Raw genomic sequence first — 21,671 nt, forward strand, 5'->3', positions numbered from 1 at the left:
CACGTATACCCACGCCACACACTATATGTGACTGTATGGTGGTAGAACTCACTTTGGCACTAGGGAGTTACACTGGCAAGGGCAATTCACTTACCCTAAATTAAGCAGACTGAATCCTGATTTTAACAAATCACCTCAAAAGTAACAGAGAGACTGCTAATATCTTTAGAGTGAAAGATTGATTGAGTTTTGATTTATTAGAGCTAAAATGACATACAATAACCACATTGTTAGAAGAACGCCAGAACAGACAGCCATCTCTAACTGCAAAATGGCATGCACCTAAATAGGAAGGCTAGGAGTTGTTATCCTTTCCTACTGGAGTCACAAATCACCTGCCTATGTTATAGTCCATCTCCATAGGGAAACAGCTTAGAATAACTGCTTTATACTGGCTCCCTTTGTAGAGCTTCTGTTAATAACAAGAGCATACAGACACCATACAATGAGGCTCCTGAAAGCCCTGCTGCAGTGAGAAACCGTGCTGGTGTACTTACACAGCACTGGAGTACAATGCTATGCTGATGTATCAGCTCAGGTCTCAAAATAGCACAGAGATGTTAATGCAAAAATGCTGATCCTCAGGTAATACTCCCAAGGTATAAAACACCCCAAGTCCTGAAGACAGCTTGGTAAGGAGCAATGTAATTGCTAGTGTATTAGTGGTATCATTTGGAAATTTGTGCTGTTCAACTTCAAGCAGCTTCAAAGCAAATTCAGCCATGTGACAAGAGGGACCTTTCTAATACTGTATTAAGAGTACCTGCAAGAAAAGGGACTGTGAAACTACTACAGTGCTCTAAATGATGGACACTTTCATTTCATGATGGACAGCATATATGTACAGAGTTTTGGACTCCTCCTGAAAACCAAAATAGGTAAGGACTGGTTGTTAACAAGGCATTCTTCAAGTATAAAATCACAAGCACACACAGCAGATTGTGGCAAACTAAACATGCTTCCCAGGGTGCCAATCCTGTCCACAGGCAGAAACCATACCTGGGCTCCCCTGACAGTTTCAATCTTTTCCAGGTCTCCAGATCTGCTTTTGTTATAGAAGAAAGCACATCTTCTTGCAGCTGAGGAAGGACCCTTTGAGATTTCTGCTTTGCCAAATCATCTCTTTCATTATCAAGCTCTTTCACCTGCTGTTCTTCCTCTGACTCAGTCTTCTCATTTTGCAGAAGTGGGTTCTCTTTGCTTGTAACTATTTGCCTTACTGATGCCATGTGCACCCGTCTTCGTCTAATTTAATGCACGTTCCAGTTCAGCAAGAAAGATATTTTGAGGAAGTAATTATAAATCAGTGTCAAAAGAAGAGGTTCAGATCTCAAGAAGATAAAACTGAATTTATAATATTAGTTTCACACTAATTTTAGGAAGTAAACATGGAATGAATCATTTGAAGTTCAAACCTCTCAGCTATGCTACCCCACTCATGCACTACTGAGACCACTTCTTCACATGAATGCCTATTTCCAGCTCAAGTAAGAAAAATCTTTATGTTATTACTGCATTAAGCATTTCTGCAAGAAATAAGTTTTCTGTTAAATAGTTACAAATATCTCATTTGCATATTCTTCACAGTGAATGTAGGTTTTGGTCTCAAACATACTACAGAATTTCTTTGATCTTAAAGTCATGTCAATAGTATGGACTCCTTGGAATATTAAAATTTGGTTAAGTGCTCCTCAGATGTCCTGCCAAACTATTCATTAGAAAATGTTAATATAATCAAATTACCAGGAACTGAACAAGACATTTGACACTTGAAAATTAAAAGAGCTCCTAAATATTAGAAGTTTTCTGAACATATCAGTTGTTAGTCAAGGTTACCCACTATATGCATATAGTGGTTTTATCTAGAATCACATCTGTTTGCACAAATAAAACAAATATACTTGTTTCCTGAAAAAGATCTCTACCTAGCAAATATTTGTGTTCAGCAACTTCTTAAAGATCTGTATCACTGAACTGAAGAAAGAAGAGATTTTCTAGGTTGAAGCCCTGTAACCCCTGATCTGTTTCCCAAACTAATGCTGCATAACACACATTAGGACCAGGTGCAACATAATTCAGAGTAGTGTAGCAGGCATATATATATTCAGTGCCTTAACTAAAGATTCATCTGGTCCGTGTTTTATGCAGGGCATTAAATGAGCATGAGATGAAAGAAATCCATGGAAAAATGTGCACTGAAAGTGACCGGAAAAAGAGCTGAGATGCAAAACATATTTTCTAAATCTATTGTCTACTATTCAGGCTCATGACCTGTCTCATGAGCTTAGACAAGAAAAGTGTCCTGCCTTTATCTTATTTACACTCAGAGTCAATTAAAACTTCTCCTCACACTCTAACAAAAAATTAGTTTGGTTCACTTTATGATAAAGTATTAGCATTTACTTTAACCTGTATGGGTTTTTTTTGTAGCCAAGATAGCTTTAGGCCTATATATATACAGCAATATATCATGGTGAAATTAAGTATTGTAATTGAAAGAATAAGACCATGAATGCACACCTTGCATGTTCCTTTTTTTCCATCTGCAATGGCTTTTTAACATCTTCCAGTTTACCTTTCTCTTTACTTGTATAGGGTCCGACTAAAAAGGAGTTAAATGGAACTATGTGTTTGGGTTGATTCATTCTGGCTCTCCTGGTGGCAAAGTCATCCTTTTCTAAATCAGGAACTCTGCTGGCTGCTTCATCTTCTGAACCAGAATCCTTTCCTTGATAATGTGTCATGAATGGGTTGTCCTTGCGTAGGATGATGTCTGGGATGCTTCCACTGTCTTCACATATTGGCTTTTTACTGACACAGAGCAAAATTAAATAAAGCCGTTGATGCACCAGGGGAGGAGAGGGCAGAGCAGCACTCATCTCCAGGTCAAAAAACAAGCACAGTTAATCAAATATGCTCCCAGCTGTTGTTAGATTGCACAAAGCCTAGCTAGAAATAAAACTTATCACATACAAATAGCAAATCCACGAAAAATTCATGTTGGACCTTTTCTTATTTTAGCTATAACTGGAAGAATGAGTCAGAACAAATTTTAGCATATGAGATGCAGTGAATGTAGTACCATAACTGGCAGTATTAAACTTCTTGAAAACTTCAAACAAAAGAAGAAATGTGATACAAATACCTGATCCCTGGAAAACATTGCTGAGCCCTTAAATAACATATTTGACATTTTTCTTAACAGCTCTATTCAAAAAAACCCCATCTGAGTAATCATTGAGGCTCTCTACCCTAGTATGCTTAACTGCTCTCTTCTCACATGCACCATGATTGATTCTTTTCCTAATTAACCTTTCTTTTCCCACAGAATAAGCCCTCTATGCCAATGCTGACATACAGTAGCTGCAATGATAGCATACCAGTGACATTGGCATGCTGAAAAACATTGCCACCTGCCTTCGTCAGAAACTCAACTGTTATCAACACAGCTTTGCTGTTACTGAAGATTACGACAATAAAGACACTTGACAGCTGGTATCCATAAAGATTAAGCTTATTTTAACTTGCAAGGGTCAATACTCTTAGGCGAACTGAAAAAACAGATGGCAGGGAGCTAGGCTACTCTCACATTAAAAAATCTACTTGTTCATATTGATATTTTAGGAAGTTGGGCAGCAAGGAGTATTCCATGCAATATTTTTGTAGGCACTTGTTCTGTCATGTAGCACACCTTGCTATACAAAGTGAAACAGAGGGGATCACAAAGGATTAAACAGACTGGCATTAAGAAAGTGAATGTAAATAGCTCAGGGGTTGTTATGAGTTTCTCTGCTATCTTAGAGTGCTCTTTAAAAGCATTTAAAACATTTTAAATCCCTGTAAGCCCACTACGTACACCACTTATTTTATGTTCTCAGCTGCCCTTTCAAAGTACTGCTCCACAAAGTTGCTGGAGAAACTTATGGGGAAGCCATAAACCACCCCTGACAGACTAGCCTGGCTCAGGCTCAAAGGATATATGAAACTGTCTGCCTTTGCCTTCTCATGCTGCAAAACACAGGATCCCCTGTGAGTGATGTGGAGAGTATGGTCTCAAATAGTTAAAGGCAACGTTTTTTTCCTTAGATCTCTCTGAAGGATCAAGATTTCACTTAAGGCAGCAGAACAACACTGGCCAATAGCATTCCAAATGGGAACTGCTGTCCCTTTTCCTCATGAATATTTGTGTTCACAACAGCTTCAGAAACAGCTGGCTCACCAAGTGATTATTTAGTAAAAACTCCTGGACTTTTCAGTCTCATGTCTACCAATGCTACTGAAGCTTCAGAGCATCAAATGTAGCATTTCTGAGAGCAGTGTTTTTGCAACAAAGAAATATTGAGTTATAGTACTCAAAAGTGCAACTATGAGACATTGCAACGAGAAACTTACAGCTTTTAGTATGTAACTAGACTTCAGTAATCAGTTTTTGGGTTGAGAATATTTTCCATTAATTTACTTTTTTTTTTTTTCCTAGAATCAAAGATTAGCTGTGACATTTTGGGGTCTCTTGAAACAGTTTATGATGGTCTCAAAAGTATTTTTTAAGATCAGTTTACCATGGTACAGATAGCAAAGACTTAATAATAGATTTAACTGCAAACTGCTCTTGCACACCCAGCCCCAGCTGTGGCAGAAACAGTAAATGGGTTAATGCTGGTACAGCAGGTGCTTCCAAAGTGACTGCAGGCATTTGCACTCCCTGAAGCAAGGTCTTATATAGGCTTTTGGTTCCCTTTATTGCATTTCAGAACAATGGAAAGGTTTTGGATCCCTATGCTCTGTTCAAGAGAAGAGTCCAAGTTATTTTTCAATGAACTTATCATAAATGCTTGCTCTTATTTCTCTCTTAAATTCTCCTCTCCATCATCTCTTTAAACACACTTAAGAATTCTCTTTTTAGGGTGTCTCAATGAATTTGATACTTACCTTTCATATACAATATAGTAATTAAGAGACAGATGTGCAGGCAATAAGCAAGCAAGGAGTATCGCATATCAATACAACATGCAACAGAGACAATTCACTGTTTTGGAAAGGGGAATTATTTTTTGGCATGCATTTCTATAGCATCTAATTCAGCTAACTAAAGCAGCTCTTTCCTAGAACATGCTACAGCAATGGAGACAAGCACTTAGACTCCAAGCAAAAAATACATTTGCATACAAGTTCAAATCCTTCCTGTTCAGGACTCAGAAGAATCCCCCACTGAGTTTAAGCTTTAGAAACAATCAGATGTCTTGTAGAACTCAAAAGTCACAGTGGGTGTCCTCCAGAGGTCAGTAAGTTGAGTGGAAACAGCCTGTAAACAACTCTAAGGAGCTAAAATAAAACTGACAACCTCAGGTGATAAAAAAAAATAAAAATAAATAAAAAAAAAGAGAGACGCTGGTATCAGAGAAAGATGAGGGAATAAGAGGGGTAAACCAAAAAAAAACAGAATACAGAAACAAGAGGGACTGAGAATTTCTGGGTGCCATTAGTGCATGGAAAATTGAACTTGATGCCAATAAGAGGTATAAAATGGAAATGTTTAGAGAAGAAGAATAAGACTTTAAGAAATATGATTAAACGCTCCCCTGTATCCTAAACTGTCCTTCTACTGACCCACTATTCTTCCACTTTCACATACAAAGAATTTTCCTTACACCCCCTGTGCTTTTTCTGCTGTGTCTTCCTACAATCCCCAGAAGCAGGCTCCTACTTTACTACAGTGACACTTGGTTTACAAAGCTCTGCCCTTTGACCCTTAGCTGGAACAGAAAACTATCATCTCCTCCTTCTTCCAGCTACCAAATTCCACAAGTCGCTTCCACTGAGAGCAAGAAAGAAAAATTACTTGGTGTTTCTCCTCTCTTCTCTGTAAGGCCTGTAAGGACAACAGATTGTCCAAGGAAAGAGCCACATGTGTTCACACATCCTTCCTTTTTGGACATCAAAACAGTAGATCAAGCGTAGAGTTGGAAGAAGGTCTCCCAACATGGTGAGCATCCTCCAAATGCAAACAGAGCCATTTGTTATGCACTGCACTGCTAAACACAAGCAATGACTACATTTTACTACATATTACCACATTACTACCATTAATACTACAGCCTTGGACTTGGAATAGGATTATGCTAATACCCCTCTGGTTTATGAATTCCCAACCAACTAGCACACTAACTGAGGCTGAAGAACTATTTTATGGCATATAGCTCCTCATCATTAGTAGTGGGCTTTGTCAAAAGTAATACCCCACATCAGACATAAACACTGGTTCAGTACAGCTCAACAACAGTGAAGTAGACCTGAGAAGAGGACACGTGACAGCATATATTCTGACTATTTCATCTGCACATGGCACATCTGTACGTGGCCACACCCCAACTTCACTGTACCTATGAATAAACTGTATCACATACAAGATGCATTTCTTCCTACTACATTTAAAAGCCCAGACTGTAGGCCAGCATCTGCTAAACTACTCACTGTTAGTATTTCACCCCACAACCCATAATAAAATGTTTTGGACAGAAGGACATACGGACACTTACCCTTTAGCCAAACCATTTTGATCATTTATAAGTGCCTAATTTTGTGACATGTTAGGTAAAGCTCTACTTTGCAGATCATCCCCATGAGTAGAAGAGACAGATGATGGAAAGGCATGGGCTGTGAATCTAGCTGTCATTCAGCTCTCAAGTTAAAGAATAGGAAATATCCAAATTGAACAACATCCAAAGATAAGCAACACAGGTAATAAGTGAATAACTACATCTATTCCATTCTAAAGTCAGTCAAATTATGTGTGCTGAACCATGCCTCCATACTTTAACTGGTACATGTGTTAACAAGCACTGTGCTTTTATAGTTCCTGCCATTAAAAAGAAATGGATCATTAATTAACACAGCAAAAAATATCAACCACCTAAAAAGTGTGGTTAAGTAAACTAAACCATCCCACCACCAACAAGTAATGTAAGTTTCTGAAACTTTTACCTAGACTAGGCACTTTTAATGTAGATTTCTAAACATTATTATTTAATTCAAGAGAGTATTAAGTGGAAGGTGACAAGTAGTCTGTGTAGTAGTTTTCCTGGAGTCTGTTTACACTACGCTGTAAGACAATACAATTTCTCAACACAAATGCAGTTAGGATCATACAACTTTGCAATCCACAGGTGCCACATCAAAAGCTTTTTCAGACCAAGACCTTCACTAGTGATTGTGAGTGCTTAGCAGACTGGATTTTTGTTAGGAGATGTGAAATTGCAGCGGATCAAGGAAGCCCACACTTCAGCCAAATCGTGAAGCGTGCATGATTTCCCACACCGCTGGGCTAACCTGCCATAGCGCTGGGCTGCTGACATGACCTTAATACCAGCTTGTTCAAGTCTTCTTAACTTTTTGATCTCTTCCACATCTTTCCCCTTGGGTGCTGGTGTTTCTTTTGCACTACATGAAGGATTCTGGTCTATGGAGCTTTCTTCACTCTGATTCACACCTAATTGATTTTTAAGGGAGCTTGCTTCAGGAGCCATGGATCCCACTTTCTCCTTTTCACACAGTCCTGATGTTTCATTCAGTTCTTCTTCTATGGTTTCAGGGTGGGGCTTGCTATTGAATTATACAAGGTAGTTTAATATAGGATATGCCTAAAACATACACACTTATAAGCACATTTTGCTGAAATCAAGATGCCAAAGAATGAATTCTGATGAATAATCAGGAAAGATAATTATGCTCTTTAAAGGAAGCTGCTTCTTAGTCCAAATCAAAAGTGAAGTATTAGTTGACAAAACCAACATGCAGAGTCACACACAGTGTCGCAGCTATATGAACCATACTGGTGTATTAAATACAACATACAAATAAATTTATTTTACAAAAAGCCATAGCAAAAATATTATTTATTTTGATTAAAAATATAAAACATTACTTTTTTAAGTATCATTTGTCAGTAGTTGTCTTGAAAACTGAAACAGATTGTCCAGAACAGTTTTTTTCAGCCTTGGGTTTGAGTCAACATCCACAATACTTAGATTAACCAACATCTTGTCAAACACAAGCTGTACACTGGATTGTATGGTAAACAGTGACGTCACAACAATGATTTTCCACTTGTTGCTTTTCTATTAGTTGCTAAAAACTACTTATCAGTACCACACCAGCAAGAGATTTATTACAGTACCATACACCTTGTGAAAAGAAGGAGAATTGGGAAAGTGTCAAAGCATCACCAGTGAGGAAAGGAGAAGGTGGCCAGGCCAGGCTTACCTGAAAGGTCTGTCTCCTAGTGGTGAAGTGGCTGTGCTCCAGCTCTTTCGGTACTCCTCTCGTTCAGCTTTCTTTTTCCGAAGCGGAGCAGGTACATAGAAAGTCTGATTACTCTTGTTTGGGAGGTACTGGTTAAAAGGCACAGCTGATTTAGGTTCACCGTGGGAGGTCCGCCTCGCCAACATATCATCTTTTTTCACATCTGGCATCTTTCTGTGTGGCAGGTCAGTTTCCGAGTCACTTCCTCTCCCTAGTAAGGAAGGAGAAAAAAAGTCCTTTTTATTTTGACTTTCATCCAGTTGTTTGGGTTATTTTTAAACTATAAATCAGAAGACACCACCAAAAAATTACATTTAGCTACTTTTACCCATATTTGCATTTTAAAATCAGTCACTCATGTTAGCAGCCATAACATCTGCACAGACAGTGGACTTTTTCATCGTTCTCTGAAAAATTAATCTTCAGCCATAGGCCACATCAAAAAACCTTTGGTTAAAACTAAGCCAGACTTCTCAATCACATAGGACAGAAGTTTACCTAAAACCCAGATGACTCCTAGCTGTACATAAGGCCATGTCTAACTTGATTCACAGTCTTGAACCTAGACTAACACGTGCCTAGCTCAAGCACAAGCAAAGAAAGGTTCCATGTTGTATAGCTACAGAATGGAATACGGAATATGTGGATGTTTCTATACACACATTAACACAGCAATTCGAACACAGAATCAGCTTTGGTTAAGACCTGAGAATAGCAACAGCAGCTTTGAACCAGAAGGCTCAATGGTCTCTTTCCAGTCTCACTGGTTGCCTAGTCAGTCAGTCTAGCACACTGCAAAATAGATAGAGACTTGATCCCCGGATGGAAAAGTGTAAGCAGAGAGGGAAGTGATCTCAGGATTTAGATGTTAGATCAGTACAGTGAAGAAATAAAGTGGCAGAGAAAAATCAAGAGCTGGAAAGAATAAGGTTCAAGATTAGCAGAGCTAGGTGACCACTTCATTTTGTTCAAATGAACATTTGATTTTCTTCAAATGAACTAAGCTTTCTGATATTTACAACCCATTTAAAACATTTAAACTTAGGCAAGTTTCTGACTTGAAACTCCCAAATTTTAGGAATGTAGCAGAAACACCCTAAAGAGCACTTGAAATGGGGAACTGCTCTCACACCCATTTTGGAAGCCACTTCATAGACATTCACTAGATTCCCTGCACCGTCATGAGCCTTTTAAAATAATTCACAAAGAAGTTATGCAAATAGTTTTCTCCCAGCAGTGTAACCTTACCATGGGCCCTGGTTTGAAGAGTGAAATGGAATGTGTTCAGCCATTTGTCCCATCAGCATTTGTATATTCTCCAAGCTTTGGAGAGTTGGATGTCTCTGGTCCTTGGCCCCTTTGTAGCACTTGCATATGCAATTAGTTGTTATTACGCATATGCAATGTTCCCCTTTTTAGGGTGAAGGGCAGCCACTCAGGTTGTGTCCTCTTGTTAATTCAAAACACTAGTAAATTAATAGCTAATTCACTGTGCTATGTACTGAACAACTGAAAACAATGAAGTCATAAAAATCACAAGTAGCTTGTGTATAATTCAAAGTGGGGGAAGAAAAAGAGGTCTAACTATGCTAGGAATGTTACTCGCAAAGAGCTTTTGCAGTAGATTGAGTTATTAATGATTTGCTTGGAGAGACGAAGAATGAAAAAGAACAGTAGGAAAAGACATGACACAATGGAAATGAATGTTAGACAAAAAAAACAATGCACTTTTTTGTCAGTAATCTTTTGCTTGAACAATTTTTGTAAAGAACTTATGACAACTGGCACCACAATTGGTACCCTGAATCTATGTCTAAATAAAAAGTGCAGATACCATCATAGAATTATGGGTGTCTGAGGATAGCTGAGGTTTGAAGGGCTGTAGTTAGACAGAGTTAGACAGAGAAGGGCACAGAGTAAGTAAATGATAAGAAAAAGATCCCTTACTATTATTTGCTATTCTGATTGCTTTTGACTTTGCTCTGGTGTCTATTTTCACATGAAAACCAATCTTGAACTGGCAGACAGAAATGCTGAAATAGATAACCACGGTAGTAGAGGAATTAGAACACATTCCTCTCCCTCATTACTGATGTGCCTGCCAGCATCCCCAAGCTGAGTACTTCAAAGAAAAAAAGCTTGTTTAATTATTCATATCTTACTCATGAAATTATTTTCAGATCAAATTTGAAAAAAAAAAGTACTTGAAGTCAAAGTACCAAATGGAAGATGCAGCTGTGCTCTACATTTATAACTTTAAGTTTGCTGTTCTGCATTTCCAAGTAGAAGCACCAGCAGTTTCCTACTATAGCAACTAGTAACAAGCAACTATACACTACAGACATGCAAAGATCCTTCTTAAAAGGATCCATGCACAACTGCTGGCCAAGCAGAGGATTTTATTCACTGGCAACTCTAAAGGCAGTTCAGTCTGCAATTCTACTGTGTTTTAAATAACCATTCTACTCCAGCACTGGTTTTGTCTGTCTTTTGCTAAGGGACAGGCTCCTCATGGGACACCAGAGCAGTTCCTCACAGTGAGACTAATTACAGATGGCATTTGTGAAGGTAGTATTACCTACTGCTTCCACCTAAACTAATGACATTAGGATCACTTAAATAACATCCATTTGGGCTTTTATTTTTCTTCTAGGAGTGGAAGGATTCATAGTTTTAGTTCACAATAATATTATTTGGTTTATAAAGCTCCTATTTGAATGGAGAAAGAAGTAATGAAAACAAAGTGTTTTCCTCCATCCAGCTTTGCATATAGAATCATAGAATTGTTTAGGTTGGAAAAGACCTCTAAGATCATCGAGTCCAATATACTGTTTCTATCAAAAACTACTCACAGCTGAGTAAAACACTGGCCTGCTGGGACCACAGGAAAAGGTTCAACATAAAAGAGGTCAGCCAAGTTACACCTCACCTGCAACTGTTGGAGGAGACAGCTGTGAAGTTATGGCAGCAGTAAGCAGGGAAAATAGGACACATTAGAAAGTGTTGGCCGGACAAGTCGTACATGTGCACACAGCATCTGCACGCACCCTGGTTAAAGACTAATTCTTCTTTGAAAAAAAACAAAGAACAAGCTTTGTGTGCTTTCATCTTATTTTGTGTTTGTTACAGACTCAGGAATGTGACAAGATAGTACATCTTAGCATACAATCTGTGGCAAACAATCACAAAACCTTTCTGACACTGATAATACAGCAGAAGTTGACAGGAATCATCTACAGGACATATGTAACTGGCTGCCTACCAGCCCCATGCAAGAAGGGACACTGGACATCCATTGAGCACCCAGGATAGAGGCAACACTTTTCAATTAGGACATGTGAGGTGTTCCTATTTGCCAACACCATGCTTGTCTCACTTGAGAAGCCAGAAAAACATTTTATGGAGCCTGGGCTCTGCTCAGTGTCCGAGGGTTCATGAGGCTGTTTCAGGGGATCAGCCCCAGTAGCTGCATCTGGATGGTCAACCAGTAGCAGCCCAAACTCCACAGGGCACTCAGCAGCAGAGCAGATCTTAGCTCTGATTTTCCCACAGCTCTTTCATAATTCTACTGTGATACCAGTTTTCCCTGCCAGCTTTCCAGTTCTAAGGAGTTCCCCATCACCTCAGGAAATCTCTCATGTGTCCGGTTATGATTAGTACCAGTTTCTTTCACACTGCCAAAAGCATTATGAACATCTGGTTCCTACCAAAAAGTCTTCCTGCCTTTCCTTTTTAAATTAAATAAACAACATTACTAAGGAGAAGTGATTCATGTGTGCAACATAACTCCATCTGATGATGAAGTTCGACTTTTTCATCTGTTTATCAGGAATGTAACTGCACAGAAAGAGCCTCAATCATGCATCCTTTTGTCCTAAATCAGAATCGTGCTCATGACAGGTAACCTAAGTGCATGGTCCACACCTACTCCTAGCAAATCCTTCTTCATCCAGCATGCTGTGTTTACAAGCCTCTGAAAACTTACTGGATCTGAAAAGAAAGGCAGAGAAGCAGCAGACCTTCTGTATGCCTAGAGTGCCTGTCCTCCCTCAAATGTGTGCAAAGCTCCGATGTTGGGAGGTATTAATTTAACCAGTTCTCTAAATGCCATAAAAACATATATGACATTTGATAAAGTGCTGTACATCAGACTTCAAAGCTCTGCCAACTATCAGACATTTTCAAGATATTTCTATGTCATTTATTTGCCTTGCATTTACTTAAGCAAACATTTTATTCACTACAATTCACTACACCCTGTTCCTGTAATTTTATTTCTTGCTTCAGCCTAATTTTTAAGTTAAAATGAGTCTGCATAACATCCTCTTACACCAAAACCCAGAAAAGCATTCTTCCCATCATAAAATTACACTGCAATGATGTAACTCATTTCCCACTGCTATCTTGAGACAAACTTCAGGTAAGCTGTTGGCAAAGTCATCTACACCTCAGGGAGCACAGATCAGCATTCATAGAGAAGTTCTCCCATCGGCTTTGCCCAATTCAGAGGCTGTGTGCACATGAATGGCACATTTATTCCAGAAATGCTGCTTCTATGTCCCAGTGCTCTGCATGTGGCGGGTACTTACCATCACTACTGCCTCTGAGCACTACATCTGGAGATGGTGTCTGCTGCGAGCGGGAGCCAAAGGAGTCCAGACTGTCAAAGGAATCATCTCTGCCGTGGCGAGGCGGGGAGAGGGAATCACTGCGCTCAGAGTCCCAGCAGTCTATGTAGCCGCTGTCACGAATGCTGCGCTTGGGGCTCTCTATATCCTCTGTTTCCTACATGGAAATACAGCAGGAACGTCTTCAGAAAGAAGGCACTGACATACTCGTGAGATGCATTACACATCAGAAAACAAAGCATCTTCCCAAATACTAAAAATCTCCTCCCCAAAAAAGGGTTTCCTTGGTTTTTTTGCCCTGTCTTCCCTTCAAAACAAAGTGCAAGCTTGCAATAAACAAGTTTTATGCTGTTTAAGAAGAAACTACTCTCAACTACTCTCATTAGATTAGTACAATGAACAGAGAAAAAGTTCCAACAGACCAGTTAACAAACTGATCAAAAGTGAAAGTAACCTGAAACTTGACTTGCCATCCACAGTCCATAGCAAAGCCAAAGGCACTACAATTTTAACATCCTGCCTGCATCAGGTTTAAGTCTGCTGCTTTCCAAAAGATCCCCCTCCCTCTCCTTGCCCATCTATTCTATCTGGCCAGGACTCCAGCAGACAGCATTTGTTGTTGCTGCTTCAGCTCGGCAAAATAATAAAGCAGTGTGCCCCAGCCTCCGTCTACCTTGAAGAGAAATTCCTGTTATGAAAGAGGGATGTCTTTCTCAAGCAATCAGCAATGAAAAATATGCAAAATGCTTTTCCCGATGCCTCAGAAGAATTCAGTTGTGCTCTTTACTCTTTGCCAGCTCCTGGCTCTGGGGGATATGAAAGCACTTGTAGCTGACCCACATGTTCAGAGCAGAGAGAACAATGGTTGTCTTTGACAGCCCTGTGATTATAAATTCTTTCCAGTGCAAGCAGCACATACTAAAACACTGAAACTCCAGCAGAGGGAAAGGTCAATAGAAGCCATCCTCACCCTTGCATTATAATAAATCCCTTGTTTTAGAGAGTGTCTTAACATTAATTGCAATCGCACAGACAGAGAAAAAACAGAAATAACTAAGTTTGTTCAGAGATAAATCTGCTTTTTTCTTCCCCAACAGTAAGTAAAGTCAGAGATGTGGGTGCCATTATCAGACTGACATTTTGTGACCCAAAGAGGCTGGAATGTGATTTTTTTTTCCCCAGAAGCATTTGAATATTAATTCCTAATTAAGAAGCACCCCCTGCTTACCACTAGCCGAAGCACAATGGCTATACTGAGCAGAGCTCCCACTGTCCCTGACTGCTAAGGTTTTACCCGTCCCTGGTATTGCCAATGTGAAGATCAATCAGGAATATCACAGTATGCTACGGCGGGCCGCCTCCACAAAAAGTGTGTTTGTCGGAAAAGTGATGGACAGTAATACACCAACAAGAGGGAGGCTTGAAGTGGGACTGAGACATCAGACCAAATGCCCTGCAAACTTTTCAGGAAGAAGGCCTAATTAGTGCCACTCACTACTAATCTGCCAAAATACCACATTAAGGGCAGCAGCAAAGGTCACCTAAGGCCAAGCTAAACTGGTAATGCCATTAAGTAACCTCACAGTAAATAGAAGTGAAAATATATTCTAAAAACAGATAAAATGCATCTAAAATGCTGTAAGGAATCCTATGCAATTTCATTTCCCAGTTCTGCTTAGTGAACTAAAATATTGATAGAAACAATAACAACAAAAATCTGTCTCCCTGAAATCTGCATGAATTACCCACAGCCAAGAACAAATCTACAAATCCTATCAAAATCCCGTTTGTGACACGATCCAAAAATCTTTTAAAAAATCCAAATTCCTTAAATCCGCTCATCTCTTCATACCAATCAGCTATTCTCAATCGTTAGGCACACTTCCATTTTCCTAAATTACTGTATTTGAATGGCACAGAACTGCTCAGCAGCTACAGGGACTTCAACTGGGCAAAAAGCCCCATCCCACATTCACTATCTCCCAAGAGTTTGAAAACAGTCCAATTGTGAACTAATGAGTTCTGCAGAACCTTCTTTCAATGGCCTGTTTATGTTAATTTTGCTGCTCACTAAGAATTAGGAGGCAGGCACCAGGACAGGACCCTAGACTTCTGTAAACATGTTCTTTACAGCTTTCCCCTTGGCAAAGACACTCTCTCAACACAATGCCGTCACACAGACGGGTGCTTGTCCTGCCTCGAACAAACGTCATCTCCCAAATGCTATCAGTGGGAATGTGCTTATCTGTGGGACCGATAACACCACGACATGACACACAACAGCACGTTAGTCTTTCATATTATCTAATTAAAAACATAGTATGTCACCGAGCTGCAGTTAAAGTGTGATTGCCAAATACAAGATGTATTTGTCCAGGAAGTTCCAATCACTGAATATAATCAAAAAGCCATGGATATTTTGTCATTGGGAATTTCTAGTTTAAAAGTAAAGAAGAATGTGCACACAAATAGTTAATTAAATTAAAAACAGGGTAGCATGAATAAAATTAGAAATTAATATCCCCTTCAGCATGAGAAGTAGAAAAAGATGAGTCCATGACAACTTACACCAGAGCTTTCTTTTGATTTGCTTATTAAAAAAAGGAGGGTAGAGAGGATTTACAACAAAGAAACTAAACCACACTAAATTTATGGTCGATTTAGTTATTAAATTCTGTGGAAAAAACGCCAGTAGAGAATGTGATAAAGTGTCTTTTCATCACCCGAGCTCAGCTATAAAGAACATCAGAGTGTAGCACAGCATGATTAACATGTTATATTTTACAACCAAATCCTCTTCAAATGCAGTAACATACAAACCCACAATTGCCAGTGGGAAATACTTCGGGGGTACAAGAGAAGGGACGTGATAAAAGAAGTTGCCAGCAGCCCTCACAGCAGCATCACCCTAAATAAGACTTTTCAGGACTGCAAAATGCTCTGTTTATGCATTAAAGCATATACAGCTTTCAGCTTTTATGAGACCTCTACTCTTCTCCCAGCTCCAACATTTGCAACAAATCAAGTACCAACTTTTGTCCTTAATTTGCAGCATTCCACAATGCCTACCTAGGCCCTTCATGAACACCAGCTCCCTGCAGAATGCTTCCTTTTTGCCCCTAGTCTATTTCATCCCACAAAAGGGTTGAAGATAGGACCCCCAAAATACTCTGATGATTAGTTTCATGGGTAAATATCACCTGGAAAAAGAAGAGCCTCGTGGTGTGAGATTAAACATTAAAAAAAAATCATGATACCATGCAGCATTAACATTGTGACAATCTGTACTTTGGCAATTTTTCTGAGCTAGTTCCCTTTTTTGGGTTTGTTTCACCTTTCAGCCCTTTGGATTGCGAACTGCTCCTTCCCCACATCTTCTACTTACAAACAACTCAACTACTAACTTCATCTTTTTATTACTTAGGCTCAGTCATATCGCTCATGAGTACCAAAGTCCCGAGCACAGGTCATTAAAATGAAGACTAAAATAGCTCTCTTTTCCTCTCCATTTTCACCTATTTGTTCAGAGGAACTGGGGTCACAAACAGGAATCTTACCCATCTAGTTCAGGTTCTCTGGTCACACCAGGGTGTAGGAACTGCTATCAGTCAGACCACTCTCCAGTGGTGCCAGCCCTGTGAGACCCCAGGATGAAGAGCTGCAGCTGGCACCATCGCAGCAGCACAGAGCTGAAGCAGAATTTAAGATCAGAGCCTCCCATGGTCCCCAAACCCTACTGCCTGTGATGCCTTGGCCATTACATGAGGTGGGGAAGGAATAGCAGGCAGAAGGCTCTTTCCGGACTGCAGAACTCTGTAACTGCACAGCCTTTCTTGAGCAGTATGTCTAACACATGCAGTGTCAGCACATGGTGCAGCCAATCTTCTTCCACACCTGCTGCTTGCCCCTTCCATCCCAAAGAATGGCAGGTTTGGTTATTGATTCACATTAGCATTAACCATGAGGTTAAATGTTGGACGTTGAGGTTCAGGGTATGCTAGAATGCTCAACAAAAAATCCCCAAACCACCCTGCAGCAATCACAATTTTTCCCTTCCAACAGAGATCAGCTCATCATAAACCACCAAATATGATTTCAGCCAGAATTTAGAGCTTGGCAAAAACAGATTTATCCTTAACTATGCCCTTGGTGAAACATAATCTCCTTCTCCTCCACTTCAGCTTTATTTAGATCCTTTGGTTTGATGCTTTATGTTGCAACACAAAACCAAAAAAAGCTGCTCATGAGACTGAATGTTTTAAAGAAGAAAAAACTATGCTCTTGTGAGTCTCACCATGTTACTTTTGAATCTCAGCTCTTCTAGCTGAAACTCGGTGTCATAAATGAAAATAAGTCAAAGCAAAACACATGGAAATTAAGATGAAAGAGCCACATGACAATTCTAAAGCCCTATTTGACATCACTTGCTGCATCACTGATACCACCACAAAGCTGGCTGCCAAAGCAGTTTTCAGAGTTTGGTAGAATCAGAAACATTTTTGATGTAGAGGTTTACTAAGGAATTTGCACTCCAGCCCCCTCCTCTCATACTTAGCAAGAAACTTTGGAGTAAAAATCTGAAGTAAATTTCCATTCCCAAAACATAAAAGAAGGATACCTTTCTCATTTGTGCCAAGAAGCCTTCAAACTCCTTCAGGTTCAGGGTTGATCCACTATATGACGTGCAGCTGTTTGCTGCTTTCCCTAGCCAATAAATGGTGACTAATACCTGCAGAAGTTAATAAGAATTAATTTAAGCAATCTACACAGTCCTGCAGCTAAATTTACTTCCCTGCAACATCCCTCATTTATTCTAAACTGCACAGTGGCACATGATTTTGTTATAAATCAGAACTGAAAGGGAAGTGTCTGTCAAAGGTTGAACATAAATACATTAGGCAACTATGAAAATTTAAACAGTCCTACAAAATATGCAACTTAACATATTACATCCCTGGTATTTTTAATAAAAATAATAGAAGTGTTATGTCTGCCTGGAAAATAAACAGAAAAGATAGATCTGAGTAGAAAAACTAGACAAATAGATTTGAGACTTCTAGAAAATACACATAAATATATTTGTTCATAAATTCAATAAAAAAAAAAATATCCCTAAACGGTACTAATATAAGTAATCATTAATGAAAACCATTAAGACCAAGGTAATAAACAAAGTACCTAGGATGTCTGCTTGCCTAAAAGCATCTCAAATATGTGCCTATTTCAAGGACAGAAAAGAGAGTCCCATTTTTAATCACTTTAATGTAAGTAACCAGATCATACAGGAACATTTATTTCCAGGCTTCTGCTAGTTTAAGAATTGCTTAGCCCAAGATTAATCAAAAGCCTTGAGCATCTTGTCAGTTCTATCAGACTACAGTGTAAAAGTTGGTGATTTCATTCAAGTTCTGACTTGGTACCTCTCCATAACTCAAAAATTCCTTCAGAACTGGTGAGGGAAAAGGACCAAGAATTGCTCTTGCAAGTAGCAAAGATACCTGACCTGACACTGCTGGTGTTGCACTTGTTTTAGAAAATGAAAAATTAAGATGCTTAGGATGGTCAAATCCAATACATCCAAAAATGCTGACATTTATACCATAAATGCAAGGAAAAGCCTTTTCTGCACCCACATATGTTTCCACTTAGAGCAATGCCTTTAATGATACCTGTGCAACAGCTATTTGAACTGGAAACTGCTCATCAAAGGCAATTCAATTTAGAGTTTTGCACTGATTCAAAATGACAAACCATCACCCTAGAACTTAGGACTTTTTTCATTAATTTCAGCATATTCCATGACATTGCAAAGTATTTAACTGCAGAATGAACAGGAAATATTTTGATGTGGAAAAGAGATGCAACCAATAATAAATAATAGTTGCCATTAACTGTATTAAAAAATATTCATAAACTGAAATATAGTATTTTATGTTTTGATGGGACAGGGCCATATACTTCATGCTATATAGTGAACTAAAGGAAACAAGACTAGCAGAAATCCCAAAGTGGGATTTCACTGGGAACAGACATCTCTTAGACTCTTCTTCCCTAAAACATGCATCCACATTCCTTCTCAGCAACATACTAGACATTTCTTATCAACTTGCTCTAGCATCTCCATTTTTAATTTAAGTGTAATGTCCAAAATTATACAGCACTGCAGCTGTAGAAAAGGATACAGCATCATACAGACCTTCTGTTTAAAAACAACTGTGGTACATAACGTAGAATATGTATTTTATATATAGAGAGAGTTTATATTTTTCTTCCGTTTACAAGTAGTATACATGTCATGAAATAATTGAGTAACATTTTTGATAAAGTTCTAAAAGTTTCCCCTTTTAAAAAATTACTTCCAAATCAATATTACTGTGCTGAATGAAAGGAGCTGGTGTTGGTAGTACTGATTTTTGTCATGAAACAATGTTTATCTGAATGTTTTCCTTCAACCAACACCACTTGATAAATTTAATGCAAAAAAGTCTTACAGTGTATGTTCTCAAGTTAGATGAAAATATTTGCAAATAACAGTATTTCTAGCAACTAGGAAATGGTCCAATTCATTTTACTATTCAGTTCATTGATGAAGGCTATGTTTTTTTTGGTAATTTTATTTATTTCTGCTAGTATTTTATCACTTTCTTCTTCCTTTCTTTATTAAAAAAAAAAAAAAGGCAGAAAATTTCACATTTGCAAGCAATTCTGGCTGGCTGCCAGCTGAGGCTGCAGCATCATGCACCTGGAAAGCATATATTGCCTACAAGCACATTATGGAGGATACTTTTGAAACTTCACCTTTAAAGCAATACATCTGTACAAAGATGTTTAGCCAGTGCTCATAAAGAATGTTAAAATACTAAAGCTGAATCCTTCCCCTAAAACCCTGTGCACAGAGTACAGAAGACACTATTCTACTGATGATGGAAAAGACAGGATGAAACAATCTGGGGGAGAAGGTTTTTCTGGTGTTTGGGGTTTTTTTTACCTCCAGTCATGGCAGTTATGATTAGTGGCTTTCAAAGTTATTATAAAATATCTTGGCATTTCCTATCAGGATATAGGGACGTGAGCCAAATAAAAATTATACCAGTTCACAGCTATCTAAGGGCAGACAGCTAGGCTTTAAACTGAGACCAGCAAAGTTTAGACACTTTCTTTTCTAGTTAACAAGTACAGGATCCATTGCCCTTTGTTTAAATTAACAGGAAAATGGAGTTAGATGGAAATAGTCCTTCTGGGGGAATACTAATTTATTTGGAAGAACAACGAGAAAGGTAGCAAAACTGATAATAAGGTCTTGCATCCCAATTTAATGGTCATTTTGCTTCATTTAAAATACTTTGTGCAACTGTACTCTATGCCTATACACTTGTGAAAGGCTACAAAAGTGTGGCTTCATGGTTGAATCAAGACTGTTCCCACAAACACCATACTGGACAGCACAGAAATCACTTTGTTTATCATTCATCTAAGAGTATCTAAGAAGAGACAAATGTTCTCCATTTTATTTCTGTTGTAAGGCTGCTTTGCCATAACAGCTCTAGCATCCAGCAGAACCCAGTGAGGTTTTTATTCAGAAGGGCTTTCAGCAACACTCATGTGTACTCGGTTTTTACTGATATAATTCTTGATCAGGCCAATGATTAACCAGACAAAAAGAAAAACTCCAAGTGATGTACTTACATTTTTCAGCTTCCTACTATAGTCAATGTTCCTGGTTGCACAAACACATAAAAAGATAAAAAAAAATAAAATCAGAAAGTAGACATGCTTTCCAAGAGGCTGCATGCAGCAGATCACATCTTCCCTAACAAAAGCCTGCTGAATGCTTCTGCTGTCTGGAAACACATGAAAGTTAAGAAGATGTAGTTCACACATTCATTTATTCATAACATGGGAGTATTTTGTCACCATTATTTCAATCATTAAATTACAATTCTGGAAGTACAAAAAGAAAATGTGTTTATAATGGTCCCACAGTAAAGTAGGACAATGCCAAAAATATTTCCTTTAAACAGAGTTGCTGATTTCTTGAAAAAGGAAGACAAAAGTCCTCACTGCTAAAATATATTCTGGAGTTATCCAACAGTCAGATTCTGCTCCACAACCCATACAGATTCTGGAAGCAACTGAACAAGCATAAAAGGCATCACCAAATATGAAGGAAATATTGCGAGTGCTTCTGTGGAAACAAACATTACAAAGAGCAAAATGAATGGACAAAGAAACAAAGACCCTGCCATGTAAAACAGAACGTGCCCTGGAAAACATTTGTTTTTAAAATATATACTTGAGCACTCAGACTCAATATTGGCATCATCCTTCTCAATTTATTTTTTTCTCTTATGTTCATGGAAGAGTGGCAGTTTATGTTAAAAACAACAAGGTGCAAACATAAACATTTCAAAATCCAGCAAAGACAAAAGGAATTACGTATCATATTTAGGTGATGAAAACTAAATAAGACTACTTGAGATTTAGTAAAGACTGTATCCTGATCATTTATAGTGGAGATGTCTTCTACTATAACAGTAGGACCACTCCAGCATTAAAGATTATCTGACAAAACCAAAAATAAATGTACTCAAATCTGTTAGAACAACAAAAGCCTAAATAGAGGCAATGGTAAACAAAGTATTTTGGATAACATCTTTTTAAGCCAAAATTTTGTCCACTAATACCCACACAATAAGAAAAATAGAACAGTCCTGTTTTTTTCTTTGTAAAATAACAGTGGAAAAG

The 21,671-nt window shown here is 38.5% G+C and overlaps 1 protein-coding gene across 5 annotated transcripts in view; it reads right to left on the reverse strand.

Moving 5' to 3' along the window:
• Positions 1–21,671, reverse strand: part of LIMCH1 (LIM and calponin homology domains 1) — a 173,014-nt gene that overhangs the window by 49,828 nt on the left and 101,515 nt on the right. For 4 of the 5 annotated variants that reach the window (XM_056489812.1, XM_056489811.1, XM_056489814.1 and 1 more), the window contains 7 exons: positions 20,613–20,643; positions 17,545–17,655; positions 12,888–13,083; positions 8,260–8,509; positions 7,327–7,599; positions 2,521–2,811; positions 1,000–1,245 (listed from right to left, as the gene is read on the reverse strand). In XM_056489812.1, coding sequence (XP_056345787.1) covers positions 1,000–1,245; positions 2,521–2,811; positions 7,327–7,599; positions 8,260–8,509; positions 12,888–13,083; positions 17,545–17,655; positions 20,613–20,643 — 1,398 coding nt within the window. The remainder of the gene's footprint in view (positions 1–999; positions 1,246–2,520; positions 2,812–7,326; positions 7,600–8,259; positions 8,510–12,887; positions 13,084–17,544; positions 17,656–20,612; positions 20,644–21,671) is intronic. The other variant, XM_056489815.1, reaches the window with a different exon arrangement.

The sequence above is a fragment of the Oenanthe melanoleuca genome, chromosome 4 (assembly GCF_029582105.1).
Source record: "Oenanthe melanoleuca isolate GR-GAL-2019-014 chromosome 4, OMel1.0, whole genome shotgun sequence".
NCBI classification, from domain to species: Eukaryota; Metazoa; Chordata; class Aves; order Passeriformes; family Muscicapidae; genus Oenanthe; species Oenanthe melanoleuca.